Source organism: Pezoporus flaviventris, unplaced genomic scaffold, assembly GCF_033815535.1.
Source record: "Pezoporus flaviventris isolate CSIRO_AGI_PZ_B2104156 unplaced genomic scaffold, CSIRO_AGI_Pfla_v1 ptg000071l, whole genome shotgun sequence".
Classification (NCBI taxonomy): domain Eukaryota; kingdom Metazoa; phylum Chordata; class Aves; order Psittaciformes; family Psittacidae; genus Pezoporus; species Pezoporus flaviventris.
The window spans coordinates 649,572-673,341 of NW_026892619.1; the positions used below are offsets into that span (position 1 = coordinate 649,572).

General features: G+C 59.0%; 1 protein-coding gene across 4 annotated transcripts; it reads left to right on the forward strand.

The window, feature by feature from the left end:
• Position 1: 1 nt before the first annotated feature.
• On the forward strand, positions 2–23,058 carry PPP3CC (protein phosphatase 3 catalytic subunit gamma). 4 transcript variants are annotated; one of them, XM_061472403.1, is made up of 15 exons: positions 2–90; positions 8,669–8,866; positions 9,109–9,233; positions 13,039–13,150; positions 13,750–13,895; positions 14,041–14,180; positions 14,802–14,879; positions 14,975–15,069; positions 15,673–15,798; positions 16,691–16,768; positions 17,463–17,489; positions 18,346–18,427; positions 18,857–18,954; positions 21,427–21,456; positions 22,790–23,058. In XM_061472403.1, exons 1-15 carry the CDS (start codon positions 33–35, stop codon positions 22,939–22,941), a joined length of 1,545 nt encoding a protein of 514 aa, XP_061328387.1. In that variant the 5' UTR covers positions 2–32; the 3' UTR covers positions 22,942–23,058. The 4 variants fall into 4 exon arrangements, with proteins under 4 accessions (XP_061328387.1, XP_061328389.1, XP_061328388.1 ...); XM_061472405.1 differs by lacking the exon at positions 21,427–21,456; XM_061472404.1 differs by lacking the exon at positions 17,463–17,489.
• Positions 23,059–23,770: the final 712 nt, after the last annotated feature.

Consider the following 23,770-nt stretch of genomic DNA (forward strand, 5'->3'; position numbering starts at 1 on the left):
GGGACCCCGGCCCCGGCCCCGCCACCGCCACCATGTCCGGGCGCGGCCACGGCCACAGCAAGCTGCCGACCACCGAGCGCATCGTCAAGGGTGAGCGGCGGCGCGGCCTCTGCGGCGCGGGGCGGCCGAGGGGGCATCCCCGGGCCTGCTGCTGGGGGGGGTCCCGCGTGTGGCGGCTCCGGTCATGGGGGCGGCTCTGCCGTGTGTGCGCGTGAGGGATCCCCCCGTCCGGGGTGCAGTGACCCCGGGGACCCCCCGGCGCTGCGGGTGCAGGGGGGGCCGTTACCCGGCAGCGGGGGTTGCTGATGGGGATCCCCATTGCAGGAGGGGCTCCAGCGCAGGCTGCACCCGCGGGGCTGAGCCCCTGCTTTGGGTGCGAGGGGAGGTGGGGGGGGCTCTGCCGCTCCGTGCCGGGGGGAGCCCACCCTGCGCCCGCCGCTGCAGCCCTGCCTGTGCCGCCCGCCCGGGGCCGGTGCCAGCTGGCCCCTCCGCGGCACCCGTTATAGCAGGGGCTATTTTGGACGGAGCAGCAGGCACCGGAGCGTTAACGGGAGGGCGCTCCCGGCTCCTCCTCACGCACGTTCTGCTGCCCTCGTTGAGCCGGTGCCGTTCCCGTACCCACGCCCCGGGGAGCATCCCCAGCGCTCCGGCTCTGCTGGGCTGCGGCAAGGCCCCGGGTTACACAATTCCCCCTTGCTGAAGCTGTTGCCCCAGGCAAGGGGATTGCTGGGGGCTGGAAGGAGGTGCAGGGATGCACGTTGCCGTTCTCTGCATGGGGCTGAGTGCTTTCTGCTCGGGTTCAGGCTGTCCTGTGCCCAGGCACATGCTTAGGTGTTAATGACAGTGGCCTCCAAGGGAAGGACAGTGAACGGAGGTGGCCTGGGAGCCCTGTGCTGCCTGGGGCTGCAGCAGCCCTGCTGTGAGCCCTGCTCAGCCCCGATGTGAGCCCTGCATCCCCTGCTCACCCCTGCTGTGAGCCCTGCATCCCCTGCTCACCTCTGCTGTGAGCCCTGCATCCCCTGCTCACCTCTGCTGTGAGCCCTGCATCCCCTGCTCAGCCCCACTGTGAGCCTTGCATCCCCTGCTCAGCCCCCCTGTGAGCCCTGCATCCCCTGCTCACCCCTGCTGTGAGCCCTGCATCCCCTGCTGTGAGCCCTGCATCCCCTGCTCACCCCTGCTGTGAGCCCTGCATCCCCTGCTCAGCCCCCCTGTGAGCCCTGCATCCCCTGCTCATGACCGCTGCCTGCCCTCGGCTTGGCCTTGCTCAGGTAAGGGCAATGCAGCCGTTCGGGTCCCACGCGCTGCCCGCACTTCCAGAGCCTGGGAACCCCCCCCGGGAATCCTGCTGATGGGAATGGCTCTGCTCCGGGGCTGGGAGGCCGCTGGTGGTGTTGGCTGCAGCAGCTCCCTCCAGGCACTGGTGCTCCCCAGGGAGCTGGGCATGGAGAGCATTGGATTCCCCCGGTACGGTCGGGATTCCGGTGCCGCTGGAAACGCGGGGCCAGGAGCGTGGCGGTGGGTGCTGGTGGAAGGTGCTGACATGGGTGGTAATGAATCAGTTCAGCCTGAGGATGAGCGCTGGGTTTGCTCCATTGGAAGTGCCTCCAGCTCAGCAGCATGGGAGTTTTAACTACGTTTAACCCATATATTTACAGCCCTGGGGAGGTGTTTGCTGTAATTAGGTTTAGTCAGGAGAAACCCAGTGCTTCCAGAGGCCTCGGGTTTGTGCTTAAAACTCCATGTCCATTGTGAAAACCTCTCATTTGGGGATGCATCAAGAGCTGGTTTTTAGTAGCCCAGTTGTGGCAGCGAGTTGGTGGCCAATGTTTCCTATGGCAGGGCTTGGAGCTGGGTGGTCCAACCCAACCCAACCTGGGATCCAGGATGCGTATTCCAGCTCTGTGCTCTCATGGGGTTATGCTGGAGAGCTGAGCGGTCGTTAGGTCTGGGTGCATGCATCAGCCCAAAGGTAGGCTTGGGTCAAGGGATGGATCCGTACCTGGGTAATGCTCAGCGCCCAGGCAGGTGGGTGCAGTGCTTTGGGCTGCCCATTGGAGCAAGAGCTTCGGCCTCCCTGCCTGGCACCGCAGGGATGTGCCCAGCAGGGCTTGGTCTTGCATGGAAGTGATCCTGCTCCATCCCGGCGGGACACTGGGCACAGGCAGCCCGAGCCCCTCAGGGGTTCACACTGAGGCCTTGTGCCTTGGGGGTGCAGGTGGGAGCAGAGCTGGGGGGTCCCGTGAGCAGGTTCCTCTCCAGGCCCCTTGCTGTGCATCTCCTTTGGGTTTTCCCAGTGGGAAGGTGCTCGGTGCGTGTGGATGTGACCCTGGTGTGGTGCTGGGAACATGAGGGATGGTGCAGATCATCTGCTTAATGCTGAGCTCATCTCATCAACACCTACCTCGGGTCTCTTGGGGCCAGCTGAGCACCCAGTGACAGCTCACCCCGTGTGCTCAAGCAGAGCTGCTCCCCTTCTCTCCACACAGAACCTTTGTGGAGGTGCTGCTGCAGACAGGGGGCCCAATCCCATGGGATTTTCTCCACCAAGTTCCCAGTGCCTTCAGCAGGAGCCCGAACCCAGGTTCACATCAGTGGGTGCCTCTTCAGAGGCTTCTGAGAGCTCTCTCCTTGCTGCTGCCAAGCGGATGGGGTCAGGGCTGTGCTGGTTCAGTGCTGGCTGCAGACACCTCCAGCTATGGAAGATGCATCCGGCTTCCTCCCTGCCCGGGGTTCAGTGGGAATGCTCCTCAAGTGCAGCTGATGCTTGAGCCTTGGGCTTCCTCCCGTTGGGAGCTGGAGAGAATCTTTATGATGGAGCAGGCACTGGTCTGAAAGTGGCTTTGTAATAGCTGCAAAGGGAAGGAGGGCTGAGGCAGGTCTTAAATACAGGGGAAGTTGTATTTATATCCATATTGGCTCCAGGGAGACCTCAGAGCAGCTCCAGTGCCTAAAGGGGCTACAGGAAACCTGGAGAGGGGCTTTGCACAAGGGCCTGTAGGGACAGGCCAAGGGGAATGGCTTTAACCTGCCGAGGGGAGACTGAGATGAGCTCTGAGGCAGAAGCTTCCCTGTGAGGGTGCTGAGGCGCTGGCAGAGGGTGCCCAGAGAAGCTGTGGCTGCCCCATCCCTGGCAGTGCTCAAGGCCAGGTTGGACACAGGGGCTTGGAGCAAGCTGCGCCAGTGGAAGGGGTCCCTGCCATTGGAGCTGGAGGAGCTTTAAGCTCCCTCCCAACCCAAACCCGGCTGGGGTTCCATGAAATCGGGGCTCTTGAACAGGACCGTGTGGCACCGTCACCGCTCGCTCTGTGCCTGCCTTCACTTGGCTTTTCTTGCTCGCTGTGGCTGGTTTGCATCTAAAAAGGAGCACAGGGAGGGGGGGAAGAGCTAAAAATGGAGGTAAAGGCCAAGGTGCCCGGTGTGGGGCCCGGGGCGCGCCGGAGAGGTGCGAATACCAATGGGGTCAAGATGCGGTGGTGGCACCTCTAAAAAGCAACTTGTGTCATGGTGCAGCCGCTCGCCTGGCCCGGCGCAGGGAGCTGCGGGCACCGGGAGCCCCCCCGGGCTTGGGGGTTCCTGCAGGACAGCTCCTTCCCTGCGGCAGGCGCAGGCTCCCAGCGCCAGGCCCTTGGAGCCGGTGCTGCTCTGCTCTGCGTGGGGCTGCCCAGAGCCTCTATCGGGGATGCTCTGGTGCCTGCTGCAGAGCCGCTGATGGCAGAGCCTCAACCCTGCACGGACCTTGGGTGCTGAGCCTTGGGTGCTGATCCCTGTTCAGGTGCCCACACCGAGCCCTCAGGGAGAGCGGATTGGGCTTCCTCCTTCTTTACTCCAAGGTTAACACCAGCTGCTCCGGATGGGTGCTGGAGGGGGTGCTGAGCAAGGAAGGTCACATCCCCCTGTGTTCCATGGCAGGTTTCTGTTTCCTTGCTGCCTGGGACACATTAACCCCATTCCCCTGTTGTCTGGGGGGTTCTGTAGCAATGAGGACAAACCCCTGTTATGTCCCGTGCTAAGAGTGGTCTCCATCTGATGCCAAGGCAGAGCTGAGGGAAAGGGGTCGCTGCCTGCGGGGTGCTTGGTGCTGGGTGCCTGCCCAGGCAGGAGGAGGCTGCTCCCTAGGAAGTAGGGCAGGGTGCTGCTGCCTTAAAATAGCAGCGCAGTGCTTGTGATGGAGGCAGCTATTTAGGTAAATCCTGGGGTCTCAGTGGGGCAGAGCCGCCTGTGGAGCTAAAGATACTCCTTGGAGACCTATATTTGTCGAGGATCCTTCCTGCCCTGCTTTTCCAGGTGTTCCCTCTGCAGCTTGCTTTGGGATGGCGGGTGTGTGAGCGGCTCCGAGGGTAATGGAATTAGACAGCATTAAGCAGCAGGAGCGAGGAAACAGGCTACGTAAAGACATCAGCATTATCCTCTAATGCAGGACTTGGCTCTGAGCGGCTCCTGGAGGCCTGGCTGCCAGGCCCACGGTGCCAAAGAGGCTGGGGACACTCGGGAGCTGGCTCGAGTGCACTGGGAAAACCCCACCAGGGCTTGGGGCAGGGGCAGGGAGGGATGGGGGGATGCAGGGTGATGCTTCAGGCTGTGGGGCAGAGCCTCCAGCCCGTGGGGCAGAGCCTGGCTGCTGTTTGCAGCTGCAGCATCTCCAGCTCCCATCCTTGCTGTGGTCTCACAGCATTCCATAGGGAGCAGAGGTGGATGAGGGTGCTGAGCCCGGCTCTGCTGCCATGAGCATCCTCACGTGCAGGTTGCAGGCAGGCACCGGCTCTGCTGCCCTGGGTGGGTTGCACAGTGCCCAGGGATGGGACGTACCCGGGACACAGAGCCCCCTGGTCCGTGTCCGTGAGGTGCAGCTCCCGAGCCTTGGGAAGCCCGTGGTGGAGCTGCTGCTGCCATCCAGGAATCCCACTCTCCCGGTGGGAGATGCAGCTGCCTGCTGGGAGCTTGCCCTGCTCCCTGCCTTTGCTGCCCTTCTCTGTCCATTGGAGCTCAGTGACCCTCAGCCTGGCTGGGCCCAGCCCACTGAGACCTGGTGAGAGGAAGGCACCGGGAATGCCGTGGGGCTGGGGGCAGCTGGGCGGTTATTCCATGGAACGGTTTGGCTGGAAGGGACCATCCAGCCCCAGCAGGGACACCTTGCACTAGAGCGGGTTGCTCCGAGCCCCGGCCAGCCTGGTTTGAGCCCTGCCAGGGAAGGTCTGTAACAGAGCTGGAATGCCTCAGGAATTGCGTGTTCCCAGGCTGCAGGGAGGGTTTGGGCCGTGCGGGTGAGCTGGCACCGGGGGGTACAGAGCCCCCGTCCCGGCACAGGATGTGGCTCGGGGCAGGTTGTCCCAATGGCAATCCCTGGCCACCTCCCGCTGCGGCGCAGTGCTGGGTGCCCGATGGACCTGGCATGGGAGCACTGCGGTGCCTGCTCCTGCACCGGCTGCGGGTGCTCAGGGTGGCCTCAGCGTTCGGGGGTCCCTCCCTGGGTGCCGCAGAGGTGGTTGGTAAGGGCGGGACAGACGGATGGGACTGGTGGGGCTGGGGTGCTTGGCTCCGTCTGTTTCCCTTGGCTCTCCTGTCACCATGGCTGTGCCTCTGCCCCTCTGAAGGCGTCATTCAGGCTGATGGCACCGACCTACAATGGGGATATTTTTAGGGTTATTGTGAGCAGATATTCTGGGTGTCCTACAAAGGGGAATGTGGCTCAGCGTGAGGATCAGAGCGAGCTCTCGGAACCAGTTGCATGCTGAGAGGGAGGCTTCAGCCCCAGCAGCGTGGCTCTGACCAGGTTCGGATGAAACTGGGGCGTTTTGAGCTGCATTTAATGCTCCTCCATGCCCAGGGCCAAGTTGGACAGGGCTTGGAGCACCCCGCTCCGGTGGAAGGGGTCCCTGCCCCTGCCAGGTGGAACTGGAGGGGCTTTAAGGTCCCTTCCAGCCCAAGTGGCTCTTGCATCTCTGCAAGGGAGCTGTTTGCTTCCCTGCTGACCCCTCTGTGCTGCTGCTGGGGGATGGCTTTGTCTTTGCAGAGCAGAGGCCTCTGCCACAGCAGGGCCAGGGCACCGGCACCGCTTCAGTGAGAAACGACCCAGATGACTTGGTCCAGGCGTTGCAGGCTTGGTGCTGAGCATCCGTGTGGGTTTGCAGGCCTGGATCCGGACTTGCCCTCAGCTACCCCAGGGACCGGAGAATCCCACCCAGCACAGGGCCTCCTAAAGCACAGAGGTGTTTGTGTGGTTCATAATTTCAAGACAATAAAGATTATCCTGTGGAAAATGGGCAGTTGCTGATAAGTATGAGGTCTGACAGCAAGTTTGACGTTGACAGCTTAACTGCTGCTGAGGCTCAGCCTGTCCTTGCCTTTCTGTGTGGACCCCCTGCCCAAGCAGCACTGAAGCAGGTTGGCTGTTGCTGAAGGTAACAGCTTCCATCACTTGCCTTCAAGGGCTTTGTTCCCTGTTAATGCCTGGGAGAGCTCTGCACCATCCTGAGCCTTCAGCTTTGTGCAGGCAGAGGCGGGCATCGCTGCTGCTGCAGTCTGTGCTGGGCTGCTCCGGGTCATTGTCTGTGAGCTGGCTCTGCCTGAGCCCGGGCTCAGCTCTGAACGGGGAATGTGGGTTAGGTGGGAATGGCAGGAATAACCTGGGCCTCTCTGGAAGGGGGTGAGCCCAGGCCTGAGCTGCAGGGACCATACACTCCTGGAATGATTTGTGTTGGAAGGGAGCTTAAAGCTCCCCCAGCTCCAACCCCTGCCACGGGCAGGGCAGCTCCCACTGGAGCAGGTTGTGTCTAGGCCGGAGCGCTGGGGTGGGCTTGCAGGCAGCGGGCGGTGGGGATGGAGCCGTGCAAAGGGAGCGAGGGAACTGGCATGGAAGTTGTTGGCTGCTCGCGCTGGCCCAGCCTCGGGCTCTGCACCGTGACGGGCAGCACAAAGCTGCTCTGCCCCAGCTCCGGCAGCCTCGCCTTGTCAGGGGGGCTCCAGCGCCAGGGGCTGTGTTTGAGGGCCTGGAATGATGGCGGATATGGAGCTGAATGGGTCCTGTAACAGACCGTGTAGGAGTCTTCCAGGGCCTAAAGGGGCTGCGGGAAACCTGGAGAGGGGCTGTAAATGCAGTGAAGCAGTGCTGCAGTGCTCCTGTGCTGATGGAAGCAGTGCTGCAGTGCTCCTGTGCCGATGGAAGCAGTGCTGCAGTGCTCCTGTGCCGATGGAAGCAGTGCTGCAGTGCTCCTCTGCTGATGGAAGCAGTGCTGCAGTGCTCCTCTGCTGATGGAAGCAGTGCTGCAGTGCTCCTGTGCCGATGGAAGCAGTGCTGCAGTGCTCCTGTGCCAATGGAAGCAGTGCTGCAGTGCTCCTCTGCTGATGGAAGCAGTGCTGCAGTGCTCCTCTGCTGATGGAAGCAGTGCTGCAGTGCTCCTGTGCCAATGGAAACAGTGCTGCAGTGCTCCTGTGCCGATGGAAGCAGTGCTGCAGTGCTCCTCTGCTGATGGAAGCAGTGCTGCAGTGCTCCTCTGCTGATGGAAGCAGTGCTGCAGTGCTCCTGTGCCGATGGAAGCAGTGCTGCAGTGCTCCTGTGCCGATGGAAGCAGTGCTGCAGTGCTCCTGTGCCGATGGAAGCAGTGCTGCAGTGCTCCTGTGCCGATGGAAGCAGGCTCTTGCTGAAAGCTCTTGAGTTGGCAGCTCCGTGGGGAAGGTGCTGTGTGTGCTCTGGCTCGTTCAGGGCACGCAGGGTGCTTGGTGAGCACCCAGCCAGCGGAGCAGAGCTCCAGAGGGATGGATGAGGAGAAGCTGCCTACTGCAGGCACCAGCCCCCCTTTCATCCCAGCCACTCGTGGCCTCCTCCATCCTCCCGTGCACTTGGGGCATTGACAGTCGCTGTTCAGCCCCAGCCTCGTGCTGCCTCTGCTTTGTGCCTCTGCCCCTGGTTCCCAAGCTGAGGAGCTGCTCTATTTGCATCTGAAAGAGATCAGCTGCATTGCTGTTAGTCACTGTTATTGGACCAGCACTGCCTCCTGTTCAATTCAACACACTGCTGTGCTGAACGGGTGATGGGGAGGACACGGGCTTCATTTGCATGTCGTATTTTTCTGCTCTAGCTGGCTTAGAGCTAAGTGCAAAGCTGTCTTTCAGTGCATGACACGATCCCATCAGGGGATGGGGAAGAGCGGGTGCATTATCCAGTGAGTGGGTTTGTTACATGTGGGGTGTGCTGGAGGTTCCACGTGCTCTGCAGCGGGTGGGCACTCACTGAGGTGGCTGTGAGAGGATCAGACCTTGGGGATGCCCAGCACACGGCAGGCACTGTGCCTGCTGCAGGCTTCACAAGCGTGGAATCCCAGCCTGGTTTGTGTGGGGAGGCACCTGGAGCTCCTCCACTTCCACCCCTGACACCTCTTCTTTAAGGGACACCTTTCTCTTCTTTACATCAGGCAGGCCAGGAGAAGGTGGAGGAGGAAGCTGGATGGTTCTCCCTTGGGTTTGTGGTTGAGGTGGTTCCTCTCTTGTAGAGGTTAGAGTTAGGGTTATCATTGTCACTGCCTAGCATGGAAGTGCCCATCAGGGCGGCCGTGGTTGGGGTGCTTTGGCCGAGAGGGACCAGTGCGTTTGGTGCAAGGAGATGAGGAGAAACCGGGGAGCTTGGTGCGAGGAGATGGGGCCGTGCCGCTGACGCCTGCCCTTCCGTCCGCAGCGGTGCCGTTCCCCCCCACGCAGCGGCTCACCCTCAAGGAGGTGTTTGAGGATGGGAAGCCCCGGCTCGACGTCCTCAGGAGCCACCTGGTGAAGGAAGGGCGCCTGGAGGAAGACGCCGCGCTCAAGATCATCAACGACGGCGCCGCCATCCTCAGGCACGAGAAGACCATGATCGAGGTGGAGGCTCCCATCACAGGTCAGGGCTGGCTGGGTAAAGGCCTCCAGGAGCTGCTCACTGGGGCAGGTTCTCCTCTCCGCTCCCTCCACCAGCAAGGCTTTGAAGCTGGGCTCTCCGGGGAGGGTTGCGCTGGTGTAGATGGAGCCCATGTGTGCAGGAGCAGGGCTGGCTTGGGGCAGGGTGCAGCTCCTCGCTGCTGTCGCACCCTTTCTTCTCTTGGTGTGTAATTGTGTCCCTGCTGTGCCTTTCTTCCTCCCCAGTGTGCGGCGACATTCACGGGCAGTTCTTTGACCTGATGAAGCTGTTTGAAGTTGGAGGATCACCCAATAACACCCGCTACCTCTTCCTGGGGGACTACGTGGACAGAGGCTACTTCAGTATAGAGGTGACAGAGTTGAGCCTGGGGATGCTTGCACTAAACTAAAGGGAAGGGGGGAACTGATGAGCTTCAAGGTCCCTTCCAACCCATTCCATATGATTCTGTCATGGCTGAGATTGGATCCTCACCCAGTGACAGAGTCAAATGGCAGTGGTGGGGTTAATGACTAACCTCTGCCTTCTAAACTCTGGTTTTAGTATCCCTTGTAGCTGTCAGTCAGGGGAGCGAGGCAGAGGTGTTCGTATGGTTCAGGCAAGGGGATCCTCTAGGCAATGGGAAGCAAATGCAGAAACCTTGCAGGATTCAGCTTAGCAGGGAGGAGAAAGCACCAGAGCTCAGAGTCACTGCTCCCCCCGACCCCTGAGAGCAGCAGCCTTGTGCAGCCAGAGCTGGGTCAGGAGCAGGAGATGCCCTGGGCTGTTGGACCCCCCAGTGTGGTGCTGAGGCATTTGGCTGTGAGCCTGGCCCCACTGTGCCCGTGTGCCAGGAGCACTCAGCAGCTGGTGGTGTCTCAGCAGTGTGGGATGCAGCAAGCATGTACTGGGAAGCACTGGGGAGGTGGTGGTCTCAAAGGGCAGAGGAGTTGCTGGGTTCCCCCAGCTGCTGCTGGCTCTGGAGGTCTGTGAGGGACAGAGCAGGGGGTGGGCGAGCAGCTGCTGCACAGCCCAGGGGCTCTGCTTCACCAGAGCCTGGTGCAAGAGGAGGTCTGATCCCTGTGGGATTGGCGTCACGGGGGCATTTAAGGTGGGAAGAGTGGCCTGGAATAACAGAGGAAGTGCTTGCTCTTGGAAGAGGGAGGCTGCACGCTCCAGTGCAGGAACAGCTGAGCTGCTGGGTCTCAGAGTGCTGCTCTGAAGGGTTCTGCAGGGGCTCCAGGGGAAGGTGCTGCTGGCAGCTTGTGCCTTAGCAGCCTCCTGCCTCGCTCCCAGCCCTGTGCTCCCGCACACCGAGGGTGAGCCATGGAGTGCCGGGAGCGGGGCCGGATGCGGGAGGTGGGGTTGTGCTCTGGGGATCTCTGGTGGTGCTGAAGATAACCCCTGGGGAGGAAGGGGCAGAACAGACATCTGCCTGCTGCTTGAGGGGATTGGCTTGTGCAGTTCAAGTGTACATACCTGGAAAAGAGGTTAGCTCGGAGCCCAGCAGCTCTGATGTGCTTTGGTGTTAACAGAGAGTCCTTCAGACAGGAGTTGCTGGAGCCTGTGTCTGTGCTGCAGTGGGTGCTGAAGTGCTGCTCCCACTCCCTGCCCTTACCCTGCAGTCAGTGCTGTGTCCAGCTCTGGGGCAGCAACACAAGAGGGACATGGAGCCATTGGAGCAAGCTGCTCCGTGGCAGGGGTGGGAACTGGAGGAGCTTTAAGCTCCCTTTGACCCAAACCATTCCAAGGTTCCATTTCTCTGTTCTCTTCCTCATAAACCATCCACGTGCGGAGGGAAAAGCCATTGATCCCTCAGGAGCCGTGTGTGGGGGCTGCCCCACCTGTCAATGGTGAAGCAGAACCTCCAAGGCTTGATTCTCCTCTTCCTATTGACGTGTGCCTCTTCCCACCTACTGCAACGTGCAGCCGTGTGCTGGGAGCGGTTCCCACCTGCATGTGCAGAAGCTGGTTTCTAGAGTGAGACAACAGCTTTGCTGCTGGCATTGGGTCGCTGCAAGGAGGGAGTTAATGGTGTATATGGGTGAATTTGCTTTAGATGTGAAGGTATTTCAAGACTTGTGTAAAATGCAGAGCTGCAGCAGCCGCTGCGCTGCGGAGATGGCTCACGGATGGGAATTTGGGGGTTGGGATTTTGCCTGCTTTATCCCAGAGGCTCAGCTGATGGAAAGGCATCCAGGTTTCCCTGTGCTTCCCTGGGAAGGTGAAGAGCACCGGCCTGGTCAGGCCTTTGTGAACCATCCTAGGGAAGAACTTCTGCCTAAGGTCTCATCTCTGCTCTGGCAGGTTAAATCACTGCACGCACTCGTGCATTGGTGTGCTGGGGGGGTATTAGGGACTGCCTGCCCAGAGCTGCTGCTAATCATGACCTTTTAACTAAATGAAATAGGAGGTAATTGTATAATTGCATCCTGATGCAGGCAATCAGGGAACAAGATGCAGAACTGGGGACCAAGGAGGTGCTGAGGCAAACAGTGTCACTTGTAGCCCAGAGATTCCATTCACTCCCATTTGGAAGTTGGAACTGGGTGATCTTTAAGGTCCTTTCCAACCCATTCTGTGATTTCACTCTCACACACTTGCAGTGTGGTTTTGGATCTCTCTTTGGAAGCTGCTGCCCTTCTGTGACTCCGCACATCCCAAACCCTCCTCTGTGCTTGTCTCTCCTCTCTTGCCTTGCTTTGAACTGGGGCTGGCTGCTTCCTCCAGGCCTTACCCAGTTGTTCAGTTCACTTACAGTGACTTCCCCCTTGCAGTGCTCAGCTGGCCCAGAAACACGACATTCGGGTGGCAAACAGGAGGCTGAAGCTTTTAAATCCCAGAGTGATGACAAATGGGTTTGTTGGGAACGTTTCTCCTGGGAGCAGATGCACTAGAACATGACTTTAACCACAGCTTAAATTACCTGGCCCTGGCCCTGAGTTGCTCTGCTTTGAAATTCAGGGTTTGCAGTCAAGGTTTTGTCAGTGTGGTTGGGCTCTGAGTTAGGCACAGACCGGTGCTTTAGAGCTCCTTGGGGATTTAGGGATCCCTGCACGTAGCTGGAATGACTCATGCAGAGCTTACCTTGCAGGTTCAGTGCTTAAACATCCCATTTAAGGTCTCTGTACTAGAAACATACCTTGAAAGTGCTTTGCTTTGGTTATGGGGGCTTTTTTCATGCCCCAGCAGCTGGTTCCGGATGCGTGCATCCCATCAGCGATGGTTTCAGGGTGAGGCTGTTGACAGACTTCATGGCTCCCGTTCTGCAATGTGCTCTTTCTGTAGCCTGTCAGCCTACAGGGTAAGCTCTTCTTAGAGACTTTAATCCAGATCTTCGAGCTTGCTGTCATTATGGGTTGTCCTTCCAGCGCTCACAATCAACACAGGAGGTGGGATAACGTTTCCTGATGCTAGGTACCAGCTGACGTAGCTGTCAGCTTGACAAAGTTTAGCACAGAGCGGGGAGCACACACGTTTCCCAGCCTTTCCCTCCTATCCTGGGAAGCCAGCGCAGCGTGCTCCTGGGGCTCTGATAAAAATGGGTGTTTTGGGTTGACTTTGGGCTCTGCCTCATCAGATCTGGTCTTCTCCCAGGTGCCCTGCTCACACAGGGGATGTGGGAGCCCTCTGCAAGGCTTCACTGAGCTTGTTTCTTGGCTGGGCTCTTCCTGTTTTGCACTTGAGCTTCACATGACTGTAGCGTGAGCAGAGAGACGAGGGGGGGTCAGGGGGGAGGATCAGGTTCAGCTTTCCTGGTGTTTCTCGCCCTTGCTGAGATGACTGAGGAGCTGTTTCCCTGCCCTGCATTGCAGTGCAACATCTGGATCGCAGGTCCCGCTGCACAGCTGGCTCTGCTCTGCACACGCCTGCTTCCTGCTTTGGTTTCTGCTGGGAGCAGAAGCTGCCCCCCCCCAGCCCAGGGCTGGTTTCAATTGAACTCGATCTCATTTGTCACTTCTCCAGCCCAGGCCTAATATAGAGAAGTGCTCGGTGTGGCTTTCCCCCAGCACCAGGGTGGCCAAGAGAAGATCTGCTGCCGATTATGGAGCTGGGTTTCTCTCCGGGCTCTACTCTGAATTCAGCTTGTTGGGTGTCTTCCCAGAGCCACTCAGCGCAGCCAGCGGCGCCCTGGGAAGGGGCTGTGACATGCCATCTCCTTCTTGTCTCCCTTGCAGTGCGTGCTCTATTTATGGAGTTTAAAGATAAACCACCCCAAAACGTTGTTCCTCCTCCGAGGGAACCATGAGTGCAGGCACCTCACAGAATACTTCACCTTTAAGCAGGAATGTGAGTATGAAGCAACGGAGGAAGGACTAAGCTGTGGCTTAGTTTTTGTGCCTGCTCTGAGTGCTGTTGGTGAGCTCTGGACCTGTAGAAACCTGTCATGCCTTTTTCCCCTGCACATACAGGCCTGTTTCAGCTAAAGAAACCCCCCTAATGCATGTCCTGTAAAGGACAAACACGTACTGAGGTGGCCTTTTGGTTACCAAGAGCCAGTGTGGATGGAGGAAGTGTGAGCACATCTCGTGCTGAGACGGTCGCACCCCTCCCTGACTTCCAGCCCCAGCAGCATACAGTTACTGCCAAGTGACTTGTGCAGCTGGGACCAGTGATTACAACTGGGATTGTAATAATCATAATCCAAATGTAATTGTAATAATCCGAATGAAGGATTCCTTCCTCAGTGTCTGCACGAGGGAGAGTCATTTCCTTGGAGATGGTTTTGGTTAAGGATCATTTTCCTGCAGCATTTACGTGCTCTTGAAAGCAGTGATAGTGACAGGCTGGGAATGAGCCCTCTGCCCAGCCTCTTACAGTAACCCCAGTGCAGGTGTAAATGAGCAAATGAATTCAGTCCTTCCCTCTTTTCCTCCCCGTCTTTCCAGGTCGAATCAAGTACTCGGAGCGAGTGTATGATGCGTGTATGGATACATTTGACTGTCTTCCTCTTGCTGCCCTCTTAAACCAGCAATTTCTATGTGTCCACGGAGGTCTGTCTCCAGAAATCACATGTCTAGATGACATTAGGAAAGTAAGTAATCCCCGTGGGCCTTTCCCGTGGTGAGCACTGTGGTTCACAGCTTCCTTGGTGCCTGCCCGGAGCCCCGGGCCCGCAGCGGGGTGTGCGGTGCCGCAGCTGCCGGCAGCGCTGTCCTGACGCTGCGTGCGTTCTCCAGTTAGACAGGTTTAAGGAGCCTCCAGCCTTTGGTCCCATGTGTGACCTGCTGTGGTCCGACCCATCCGAGGATTACGGCAACGAGAAGACGCTGGAGCACTTTGCCCACAACACTGTCCGAGGCTGCTCCTATTTCTACAGGTGAGCGCTGGGTTGGAACCACAGCATCGGGGGGTGCTTTGGGTTGGAAGGGACTTCAGAGGTCATTTAGCTCTAACTCCCCTGCCGTGGGCTCTTTAGGGTGCTCTGAGGGACTAGAGCTTTTCTTCTGCCCTTACACTGAGGTGTATGAGGAGATGAATTGCCACTCGGAGCACGCTGCAGCGTGCTTGGCTCTGACGCAGCCTTCACTTGGCTCTCACGCACAGAATCCTGTTTGTTTGTTCTCCTCCTGGAATATTGAGCTCTTTGGGTAATGTTGCTTTATGAAATTGTGCTATCGGACAGCAGAGACGCTGCTCGAGCTGGCAGGGAGCCTGTGGAGTGGTTTTCAGGCATTGGATGGTACCAGGAGCTCTAGGAAATAATCTTTTCCTGCCTAAAAGAGAAGCGTTTCTGCTGACAGACCACTTGTAGCCTGGCTGAGAAGGGAGGATTTGGCACCAGGGGCCTGGTTAACAGAATGCTTTGCAATTCAGTTTTCAGTGAGGTAACACCCACTGCCCCAGCCTGGGGATGCTGCGCAAGCAGGACCATTGCCATGCAGTGTGCGTGTTTATTACCATGCTCTGTGCTCACGCGTGCCTGGTTTCTGTGTTGCAGTTACCCTGCCGTCTGTGAGTTCCTGCAGAACAATAGTTTGTTATCCGTTATCCGAGCTCACGAGGCGCAGGATGCGGGGTGAGTGCTGCGGCCCGGGACCTGAGCCTGCTCCCGCTGCGCCTGCTTGCACACCGAGCCCGAGCTGCGTGTTTAACAGCTGACCTGTTTTCCAGGTACCGAATGTACAGGAAGAGCCAGACAACGGGCTTTCCGTCGTTAATCACAATCTTCTCTGCACCAAATTACCTAGATGTCTATAACAACAAGGGTAAGGCTGCCAGGGCTGGCCTGACCTGCTTAGGGCCCCCACTCCGTGCTCCCTCCCCTTGCCCGCTCTGCCCTCTCCTCTAGCTGCGTTCTTATGCATGACATGAAGTGGAAAGGAGCTTTCTGTGCTCCCCTGATGGCAGCAGGGGAGCTGGAAGTGGCCGGGTGCCCCGGCTCCCAGGCTCAGTGTGTTGCTGTGGAGTTACCAAGCCTGGAATAATGCTTCCATTCCCAGCCCATGCCAGCGGAGTGCTGTTGGTGGATGCTGCCAGAAAAGAGGAGCTGCTGCTATGGGCAAGCTTTTAACTTGTAAACCGTGCCCTTCAAACCAGACGAGCGTGATGGGGAGCTTTCCTCAACTGTGGGGTATTTTTACCCCTCACTTTGGATCTTGGCTTTGTGTTCATTGCTTCTGCTTTGCCTGCATGTTAACAGCTTTGTTATTGTGACCTTCAGTATCACAAGCCTCAGTGAAAGAACAGAACGGGTGAACTTAAACCCTCTCATTCTGGAGAGCTCTTTGGTTCTGCATGGGTCTTGTTGCTGATGGAGTTTCCTTAGCGCTGGCGCTGCCCACAGACGCTGTTGTTCTCTTCTCTCCTAGCTGCTGTACTGAAGTATGAAAACAACGTCATGAACATCAGGCAGTTCAACTGCTCCCCTCACCCCTACTGGCTTCCAAACTTCATGGATGTCTTCACATGGTCTTTGCCTTTTGTAGGGGAAAAGGGTAAGAGAGATTTGGATTTCCCAGTGGCTGGTCATAGCAGTAGAAACCTGTCCCACAGGCTATTAACTGTGCTGGGAGAGTGTTGTAACTCCTTCATTACCAGACAGCACTGGAAAGCACTTTGGGTTCAAAGAGATCTGCACGTTACTGGGTAAAGCCCTTGTGACAGTCATTGTTGAGACATGTTTTAGGAAGGTTTTAGCAGGAAAATGACCGTTTCTTGCTGTTTCTGCATTGGTGATGGAGCTGCATGGGGGTGGCGTGGCCCCAGCTCGGAATTTGAAGGCACTTCTCTTGCTCTGGGTTTGCACCAGAGGAATGAAAATCTCCTCTTGGCTGGGGGCCCACCAAAAAGGAAGCCTTCGTCCAGTTTAAAGGCTTAGTTCATCCTGAGGGAGGCGAGGCAGCTCAGAATCAGGCCAAGCCGTTGCCTCAGCTTTGGGCAGTGGGTTTCAATCCCACCCCATTGCTGTGTGCTTGGAGGGTGCCTCCGAGCTCTGATGTGGTTTGACTCTGAGGAACCGAAGGTTGAAATCCCCCCTTTCAGAGCTGATGTCCTGGAGCCCGGCTGTGGGGTCCGGGTGGGGAGGAGGGAGCCTGCGCCAGCCCCGCCTGCTCTGCAGCACTTGGCACCCCGCTCCCTCCCCACGTCTGTGTCAGCTGGGATGTGCTGGGACTGCATCCCCCTCCTTGGCACAAGGTGTGGAGGTTGTCGTCTGCTCCGGGTGCCGCTGTGGGTACCAGCAGTGCACAGCGAAAAGGGGCTTTGGGCTTCCACTTGCAGGGCATAAATGACCTTGGAACCATTTCTTGTCCAGCTCATGCTCTAGAGCACCTCTGCTGCCCAGGCGTGCGCCAGGCCCCTCTAACCCCCCCGTGTGTGTTCTTGCAGTCACGGAGATGCTGGTGAACATCCTCAACATCTGCTCCGACGACGAGTTGATTTCGGATGGTGATGAGACGTTGGAAGGTAAAAGCCACTCTTAACCCGAGCTGGTAGCGGGCTGGGGGTGAAGGTGTGTGGTGCTGCTCACTCGGTTTAGAGCTGGCTGCCCAGCCAGGCTCTCCCGTTCCTTCTTGGCCAGCCCTGGTGTGGTTTTGGGTAGGGAACGTTTCTATTTTTTCCCTCCTTTGCTGTTCAGTCCCAGAAATGAAATCACATTCACTGCGACAGACGCTTCTCGCAGCTCCTCTGAGAGTGCTTCCTGCTTCCCAAGCGCTTGCTTTTTCCTCCCGACCCAAAATTCTCTGCACCAAAATATCTCCCCGATCCTCTCCTCTGTTGCAGTGAGCTCCTCTGCAGGGTGGCTTCTCCTGTCACCCCCTGTAGAAAGCAGAACGTGGGTTTGGGGCTGGTTTTAAGCTCTGCATGAAAAGGGAAAAAGCAGTTGTGGAGCAGAAGCTTCTCTGTTGGGGGGGTGACTCGAGGAGAGGAGGTGCTGGCCTAGAGGCAGCTCTGGCACAGCCGTGGGGCCTGCAGCGAGGAGTGGGGCCGGGAGCATGCGCCCGCTCTGCAGTCGAGCCTTTAACCCGCTTCTCCCATCACATTTCATGTTTAGTTTTGGTTTGGTTTTGGTTTCCTTTCTCCCTCCCATGCAAATTAAATTTGTTTCTTCTATCTCTGTCTTCATCTCCTTGTTTCTTGGTGTCTCCTCTCCCTGAAGATCACTACATTTCAAGCTATCAGAAAGGTACCCAGCTAGAATTTGCTACCAGCTTAATTTTCACTGCCTGTGCCACCAGATTCCTCGGAGTGGATTGGAATAGCTGACTAGTTGGGCAGCCTCTTCATCCCTTTCAGTTTTAACATGAGTGCCGCGTGGTTCTAACCCTTCTGCGTTCCTCCAGGAGCTCCAGAAACGGGCTCACCTTTCTACCTGACTTCTGAATGCAGCCACTTAGTGCATGGCTGAGCCATCGGTGCATGTGAGGCCTCCAGTGCGGCTTGTCCTGTCCTCCTGTGTCCTCGGGCCGCGTGAGGAAGCTCAGCTGAGAGGAGATGTGTCCGTTTGCCCCTTTTTCACTCAGGCTCCTGTGTTTTCAGCTCCCCTCCATGCTGCTTCCCCTCTCTGGTGCGCAGGGCGGGCATGGGAGCTCGCACCCTCCCTGTGTCTGTGTGAGCGCCTCGGATGCCCGCGCTGATGCTTGCGTGACGCTGCTGCCCGCGGCGAGCGCAGCCCCGTGCCCATCAGCGCCCAGACTCCTCCGTGTGCTGCCTGGCAGAGCTGTGTCCACGTGCCTGAGTCATTCGTGTTCCATCCTGTGCAGTGGGAGCAGCCTGGGGAGCTTCGGGCCAGGCCTCCCCGATGCTCTCCCTGTGCTGGTTCTACTCTCTCTCAAGGCCTCTCGGTCCCTGTGTCATCTTCTTGGTGTTGCCCTCCTCACCGCCATCCTCTCAGCACTCTTCTCTCCAGAGGGTAGCTGGGAATCTGTAACCCATGAGTTCTTTCCCTGGAGGCAGGCAGGTGCTTCATAGTGACGTGGGCTGTGCCTGGAAAGCAGGAGGCCCTTACACGTGCTGGTGTCTGTTTCTCTTCTCTCCCTAAGGTGGGACAACGGTCCGTAAAGAGATCATCAGGAACAAGATTAGAGCCATTGGGAAGATGGCACGTGTCTTCTCGGTTCTTCGGTAAGGAGGCAGCTTCTGAGGTTCAGCTGGGCTCTGGGTAACGGGCTGTTGGTCCGGGTGCACCAGGCAGGCAGAGTCCTGCCGGGGACAAGCCTCATGAGCCTTTTGCTTCAGAGGCAGGGGGCTGGCACTGGGTGAGCTTTCAGGTCCCTTCCAGCCCAACCCGTTCTGTGATAACTGGGTGTATTTAACCCTTTCAGGATGCATTTGCTGTGCTGTAGCTCTGATGCCTCACAGCTGAGTAAGCAGAGGCCCCATATTTATGAGGCCAGGGTTGTTCTTGGTGCCCAGCGGGTCAGACGCGTGCTGCCCATGGTCAGCACAGGGCAGACTCCACTTTCTGTGCTGCTCAGCATCAGCAGCCCTGCATGGACCCGGGTGAGCCCTGTGTTGACCTCTCTAACTGCTTGTATTGCCTCTTCCTTGCAGAGAGGAGAGCGAGAGCGTGCTGACCCTCAAGGGCCTGACTCCCACAGGGACACTGCCCCTGGGGGTGCTCTCGGGGGGCAGGCAGACCCTACAGACCGGTGAGTATGAGCCCCCCTCCCCTCTGCACTCCAGTGCTGGCCCTCAGCTGCCCCCAGAACCGTTCAGTCAGGTCCCAGCCATCCTTTGGGGACAAGCGAGCTGGTTCAGGCCCACGGGAGGAAGGATTCAGAAGCAGGAAATAGCAGGATGTAGGTGGGGATGTGAGAGCCTTCCAAGGTGTCCCCGTGTACCCTCGAGGGAAGGAAAGACAACAAACAGCACCCTGCCTAAAGCATGTGGACTGCTTTGGCGTATGTCTGCAAGAAGCTTTCTGCCTTATTTCCCTTCTGTGCTGCATGGTGAGCATCCTGTGCTTCACCCCTCTGCTGCTCTGTGATGGCTCGCCTGCGAACATCATCGTAACCACACCTGCTTGCTTGTTCTTCGTCCAGCAAAACCCCTCCTGCTTTGACCCTATGAAGCCATGAATGGGGAAGCTTAGATCGAGTGAAGGGAAGGAAGGAAGGAGGGAGGGAGCTTCTTCCAGGCCTTTATGTCTCAGATGTCTCTTAGCCCCCTGGGTTTGGCGGTTCCCTTGCTGTGCTTGCTGGCAAACCCTTGCTCCCTTCCCTCAGCAGCCACTGCTCTGTCCTGTTGGGGTGCTGAGAGCAGCGCTGAGCTGCGTGCTTGCAGCTCCCAGGGCAGGAGATTGGCTGCTGCTCAGAAGTGAGTTCTCCCACCACGTGTCCCCAGAGGGAATCCTGGAACCCAGCGCTTTGATCCCTTCCTGCCCAGCCTTTGGGTGCTGGCTCCTCCCCAGCCTGTTCCCCGCTGTCAGCACCGGGGAGTTCCTGCAGGCTCAGGAGAGGGCTTGTTCTGGGGCTGCCTTTGCCTGGGGTGAATAGTTCCCAAGTGAGGAAGTGGCCCCGGTGGTGCCTGCTCCCGGCCTGGGCAAGCGGCTGCGTCGCTCCCGAGCCCGCGGCTCGCTCTGCTGCAATCACCGTGAGGCTCCTCCTTCGTTACAGCCACCGCAGGGCTTCGTGGCCCCCCTGCAGGGATGGGAGCAGCCTGACTGCTGCAGCCCTGCCCTGTCAGCCCCGGAGCAGGTCCTGCCGTGATGCTCCCCTGCCCCTTCCCACTCCGGGGGGCTCCTCTCGGGCTCACTGCAGTAAAGAACCACATTTAAGCATCCCCCTCCCCGTGCGTGTTCCAGGACAGGACAGAGAAGCTGGAGTTGTGCTGCTGCCTTCCCTGAGCTGCCTTCCCCCGCCCTGCCCCGGTAGCACCGCGCTGCTCCTGCCCTCCCTCCTCCTGCTTCTGCCCCTGCCGTGGCTCCTTCCTGCGCCCCTGCACCCGTATGGGTGCTCCATCAGCGCCTGTGCTGGGAACCTGAGGAAGGGGCTGCCCCGTCTTAGGGCACCCGTAGAGAGGAGAGGCCCCCGCAGGTAGCAGAGGCAGGGCCCTTCCCTCCCTGCACCTCCTGCCAGCCTTTCACAGCACAGCTTGGCAGGAGGGGCTGAGCAGAGCCAAGGCGTTCAGCCCCAGCCCCGTTCTTCCTCCGCTGCCTCTCGAGGACACTGTGCTCTTTGTGCTGTGCCCAGAGTCAAGCTCTGTGGCGTTTGGAGGCTGAAAGTGGGGGATCTGCTCGCAGGAAGGGCCTCTCCCCTCCCAGATGCTGGAGCAGGGACCAGCAGAGCTTGGCTAAGCTGCAGCAGGCTTAGGAAGGGCGATGTTGCTCAGCTTTAGGTGCCTCGTTGCTTGGTAACACTTTGGGGAGGTGGAGCTGAAGCCAGACTGGATTGGAAGCAGGAGCCCGACTTTCTCTGCTCTAACCCCAGCGTTGGGAGCAGGGTCCATGCTGCTCCCTGCCCTGCCAGAGAGCAGGCTGCCCGCTCTTCCCCACTGCTCCAGATGTCCCCGTGTCCCTCAGGGTCACTTCCCTTCTGTTGCTCTGGTGGCTGGGGCTTTGCTCTGGGCTCGTTGCCACATGAAAGAGGAGAATCCCTCAGAGTGCCTAAAGGAAGGGCTTTGGGCAACGGGTGTAGGGACAGGCCAAGGGGAATGGCTTTAACCTGCCCGAGGGGAGACTGAGCTGAGCTCTTAGGCAGAAGCTCTTCCCTGTGAGGGTGCTGAGGCGCTGGCACAGGGTGCCCAGAGAAGCTGTGGCAGATGTGTAAATGCAGATGGAGCCCCGCTGTCCTTCCCATGGGATCCCTGCTCCCCCGAGCCCTCCAGTGCATGCAGCCACAATCCCTCTCTCTGCTGCTTCTGTTCCTCTCCATTGGAGTTCTGTGTGTGCCCAGTGCAGCGAGGGAAGGAGACTCCCCTGTGCCACTGCTCACCCCAGGGAGTCCCCTTTCCCCTTCCTCTCCAGCTCCTGTCCCCTTTCCCCCCTCTTGCCGGTTGGTTTTGGTCGTGGTCGTGCCCCCGGGGCTGGGGGGCTGCGGGCTCTGTGTGGCGATGGGGATCACTCACTCTCACTGGGGGTTTCGGTCTTCATTTTTGCATGCCACTGTTCTTCTGTCTTGCAGCCACAGTAGAAGCGGTAGAGGCACGGGAAGGTATGGCTAGAACCCGCCGAGAGGCTCAGATCATCTCTGTGTGTGCCTGTGCTCACCCGAAAGAGGTTCCCCAGCCTCAGGGAAGCTTTTTCACTCTTGCATCACCAGAAGGGGGGGAGGACGGGCCCCGGCTGGGCAGCAGAAAGTGCACCCTGGGCTGGTTCCAGCCTGTTTGAGCCTTCCTGAGGCTGTTGCTTAGTGCAGTCCCTGCATTCGGAGAGCACTTGGAGCTCTGAGGTCTCGGCTTCGGAGCTGGGGTCCTGCAGATCTGGTCCCAGGTGCCTCATGGCTGAGTTCATCCCCTGGCGACTCGAGGTGGTCAAAACCAGCTGGGAGATAGGGGATTGCAGGGCTCTGCTGTGGTCCTTGCCTTTGCCACGGGTGGGACGAGGTGGTCCCCGGTGTGGAGAAGCAGTTTCCTCCCTGTAGTAGATGTAGAAATGAGGTTTGGGGAGGTTTTCTCCTTGATGCCTCCATTCAGCTACTGATGAATGGGGCCGTACATCGGCGTAGAGAGCTTTGATTACCAGGGGAAGTGTGTTTGTAAAGCAGCCAAATCATTGTAAAAGGGCTTGGCCCAAAGGCCTTCCTTCTGTAATGCAAAGGTCAGCATTTGGTCCATATCATCACTGCAGGGGTGATGTCCTCAGCCGTGCAGTGATGAGCAGGGACCTGCCTGCCCGTGCTGGGTTCTATCCCTCCATCGGGAGCCTGCCTGTGTGCCTCCTGGTCATGCAAGAACCGTGTTTGATCCCAGGACTAGCTGTTCCCCTCTCCTGGTGTTGCAGCGTGTGGTGTGTGTTGGAGTTGGAGCCTTGTGGTGCTGTCTCTCTTGTCTTCGTTTGGTTTTGCCTTTCTAGTGCCGTGTTTTTCAGCTTTGAAAGTTCCCTGAGGTGTCACTGTCTGGGGACATGGAGCACGTGTCTGGTCCTCAGGTCCTGCTGAGCTGTGTTAAACCATCAGAGAGCAGAGCAGGGTGCCCAGAGCAGCTGTGGCTGCCCCATCCCTGGCAGTGCTCAAGGCCAGGTTGGACACAGAGGCTTGGGGCAAGCTGCTCCAGTGGAAGGGGTCCCTGCCCGTGGCAGGGGTCGGGGCTGGAGGAGCTTTAAGCTCCCTTCCAACCCAAACCAGGCTGGGGCTCTGTCTCAGCAGCCAGCGCTGGCGCCCATGGGCAAAGCCCTTCCCAGCCCAAGCATTCCATGAGCGCGCATTGCTGAGCTCTGCCTCCTGGGCATCGCAGCCCCGGTGCCGGTGCCCGTCCCCAGCCCCGTGCTCCGTGTCCCGCCGGTGCTGGGCTCGGCGGGGCTGAGGCCGGGTCTCCCTCTCCCCGCAGCCATCCGGGGCTTCTCGCCGCAGCACAAGATCCGCAGCTTCGAGGAGGCGCGCGGGCTGGACCGCATCAACGAGCGCATGCCCCCGCGCCGCGAGCACGACGGCCCCGCCGCCTGCACCAACGCCGCCGACAAGGGCAGGAAGGGGCAGTGAGGGCCGGGCCCCGGCCGGCCTCCATGGATTCTATTTATTTATTGTCATTGGGGGGGAGGAAGGCGCTCACCGGGGGCGCGCCCCCGCCCCGGCCGCATCCGTGCTGTCCGAAGGTGACCATTTTGTAAGTCCTTTCTTTTTTATTTATGTTCCGTGTTAAACCCCATCCATCGCGGGCGGAGGGCCAGGGCCAGGGCCGGAGCCGAGCCCGCTGCTGCTGCGCACCGGGGGGCCTTGTGCTCTGCAGCTGGGCTCCCGGGGGCAGCGGGGTCAGACAGGACCTGGCCCCAGGCAGCCCGGGTAGCGCCGGGAGCCGGCTCCTTCCCCCGAGGACAGGGTTGGTTTCGGTGTTCCCCTCCCTCCCCAGCTCGCTCTTCCCCGTTTGCCGCAGCTCCTTCGCCTCCCTGCGTCTGCTGCTTTAGCAACGGCCTGGGCGCAGGCCCGCGGCTGGCTGGGATCCATCCCTCTCCCAAGGTGACACACACATAGCCAGGATCAGCTCGGAGGGCACCGGGGCTTGCACCACTCACAGCCCCTTTTCCTTCAGGCCTGGCCTGGCACAGCCCCAGGCAGGATGCGTAACCCCTGAGTGAGAGCAGGGAGCGAGGTGGGAGAGGCGCTGCCCCTCGGTGCAGCCTCTCCCCGGGTTGAGGCTGGGGGCAGGCAGCCGTCAGCTGCAGGAAGCCCTCGGGAATCGCTCTGACTCAGAGCACAGGAATTGCCTCCCATCCTGGGGGAACCTGCGGGGCCTGGGTGTTTCCTGTAGGAAAAGGGCACGATTGAGAGCCTGTGGGTAGCAAGCCCCCCCTCGTACCAGCATCGCGTCCTG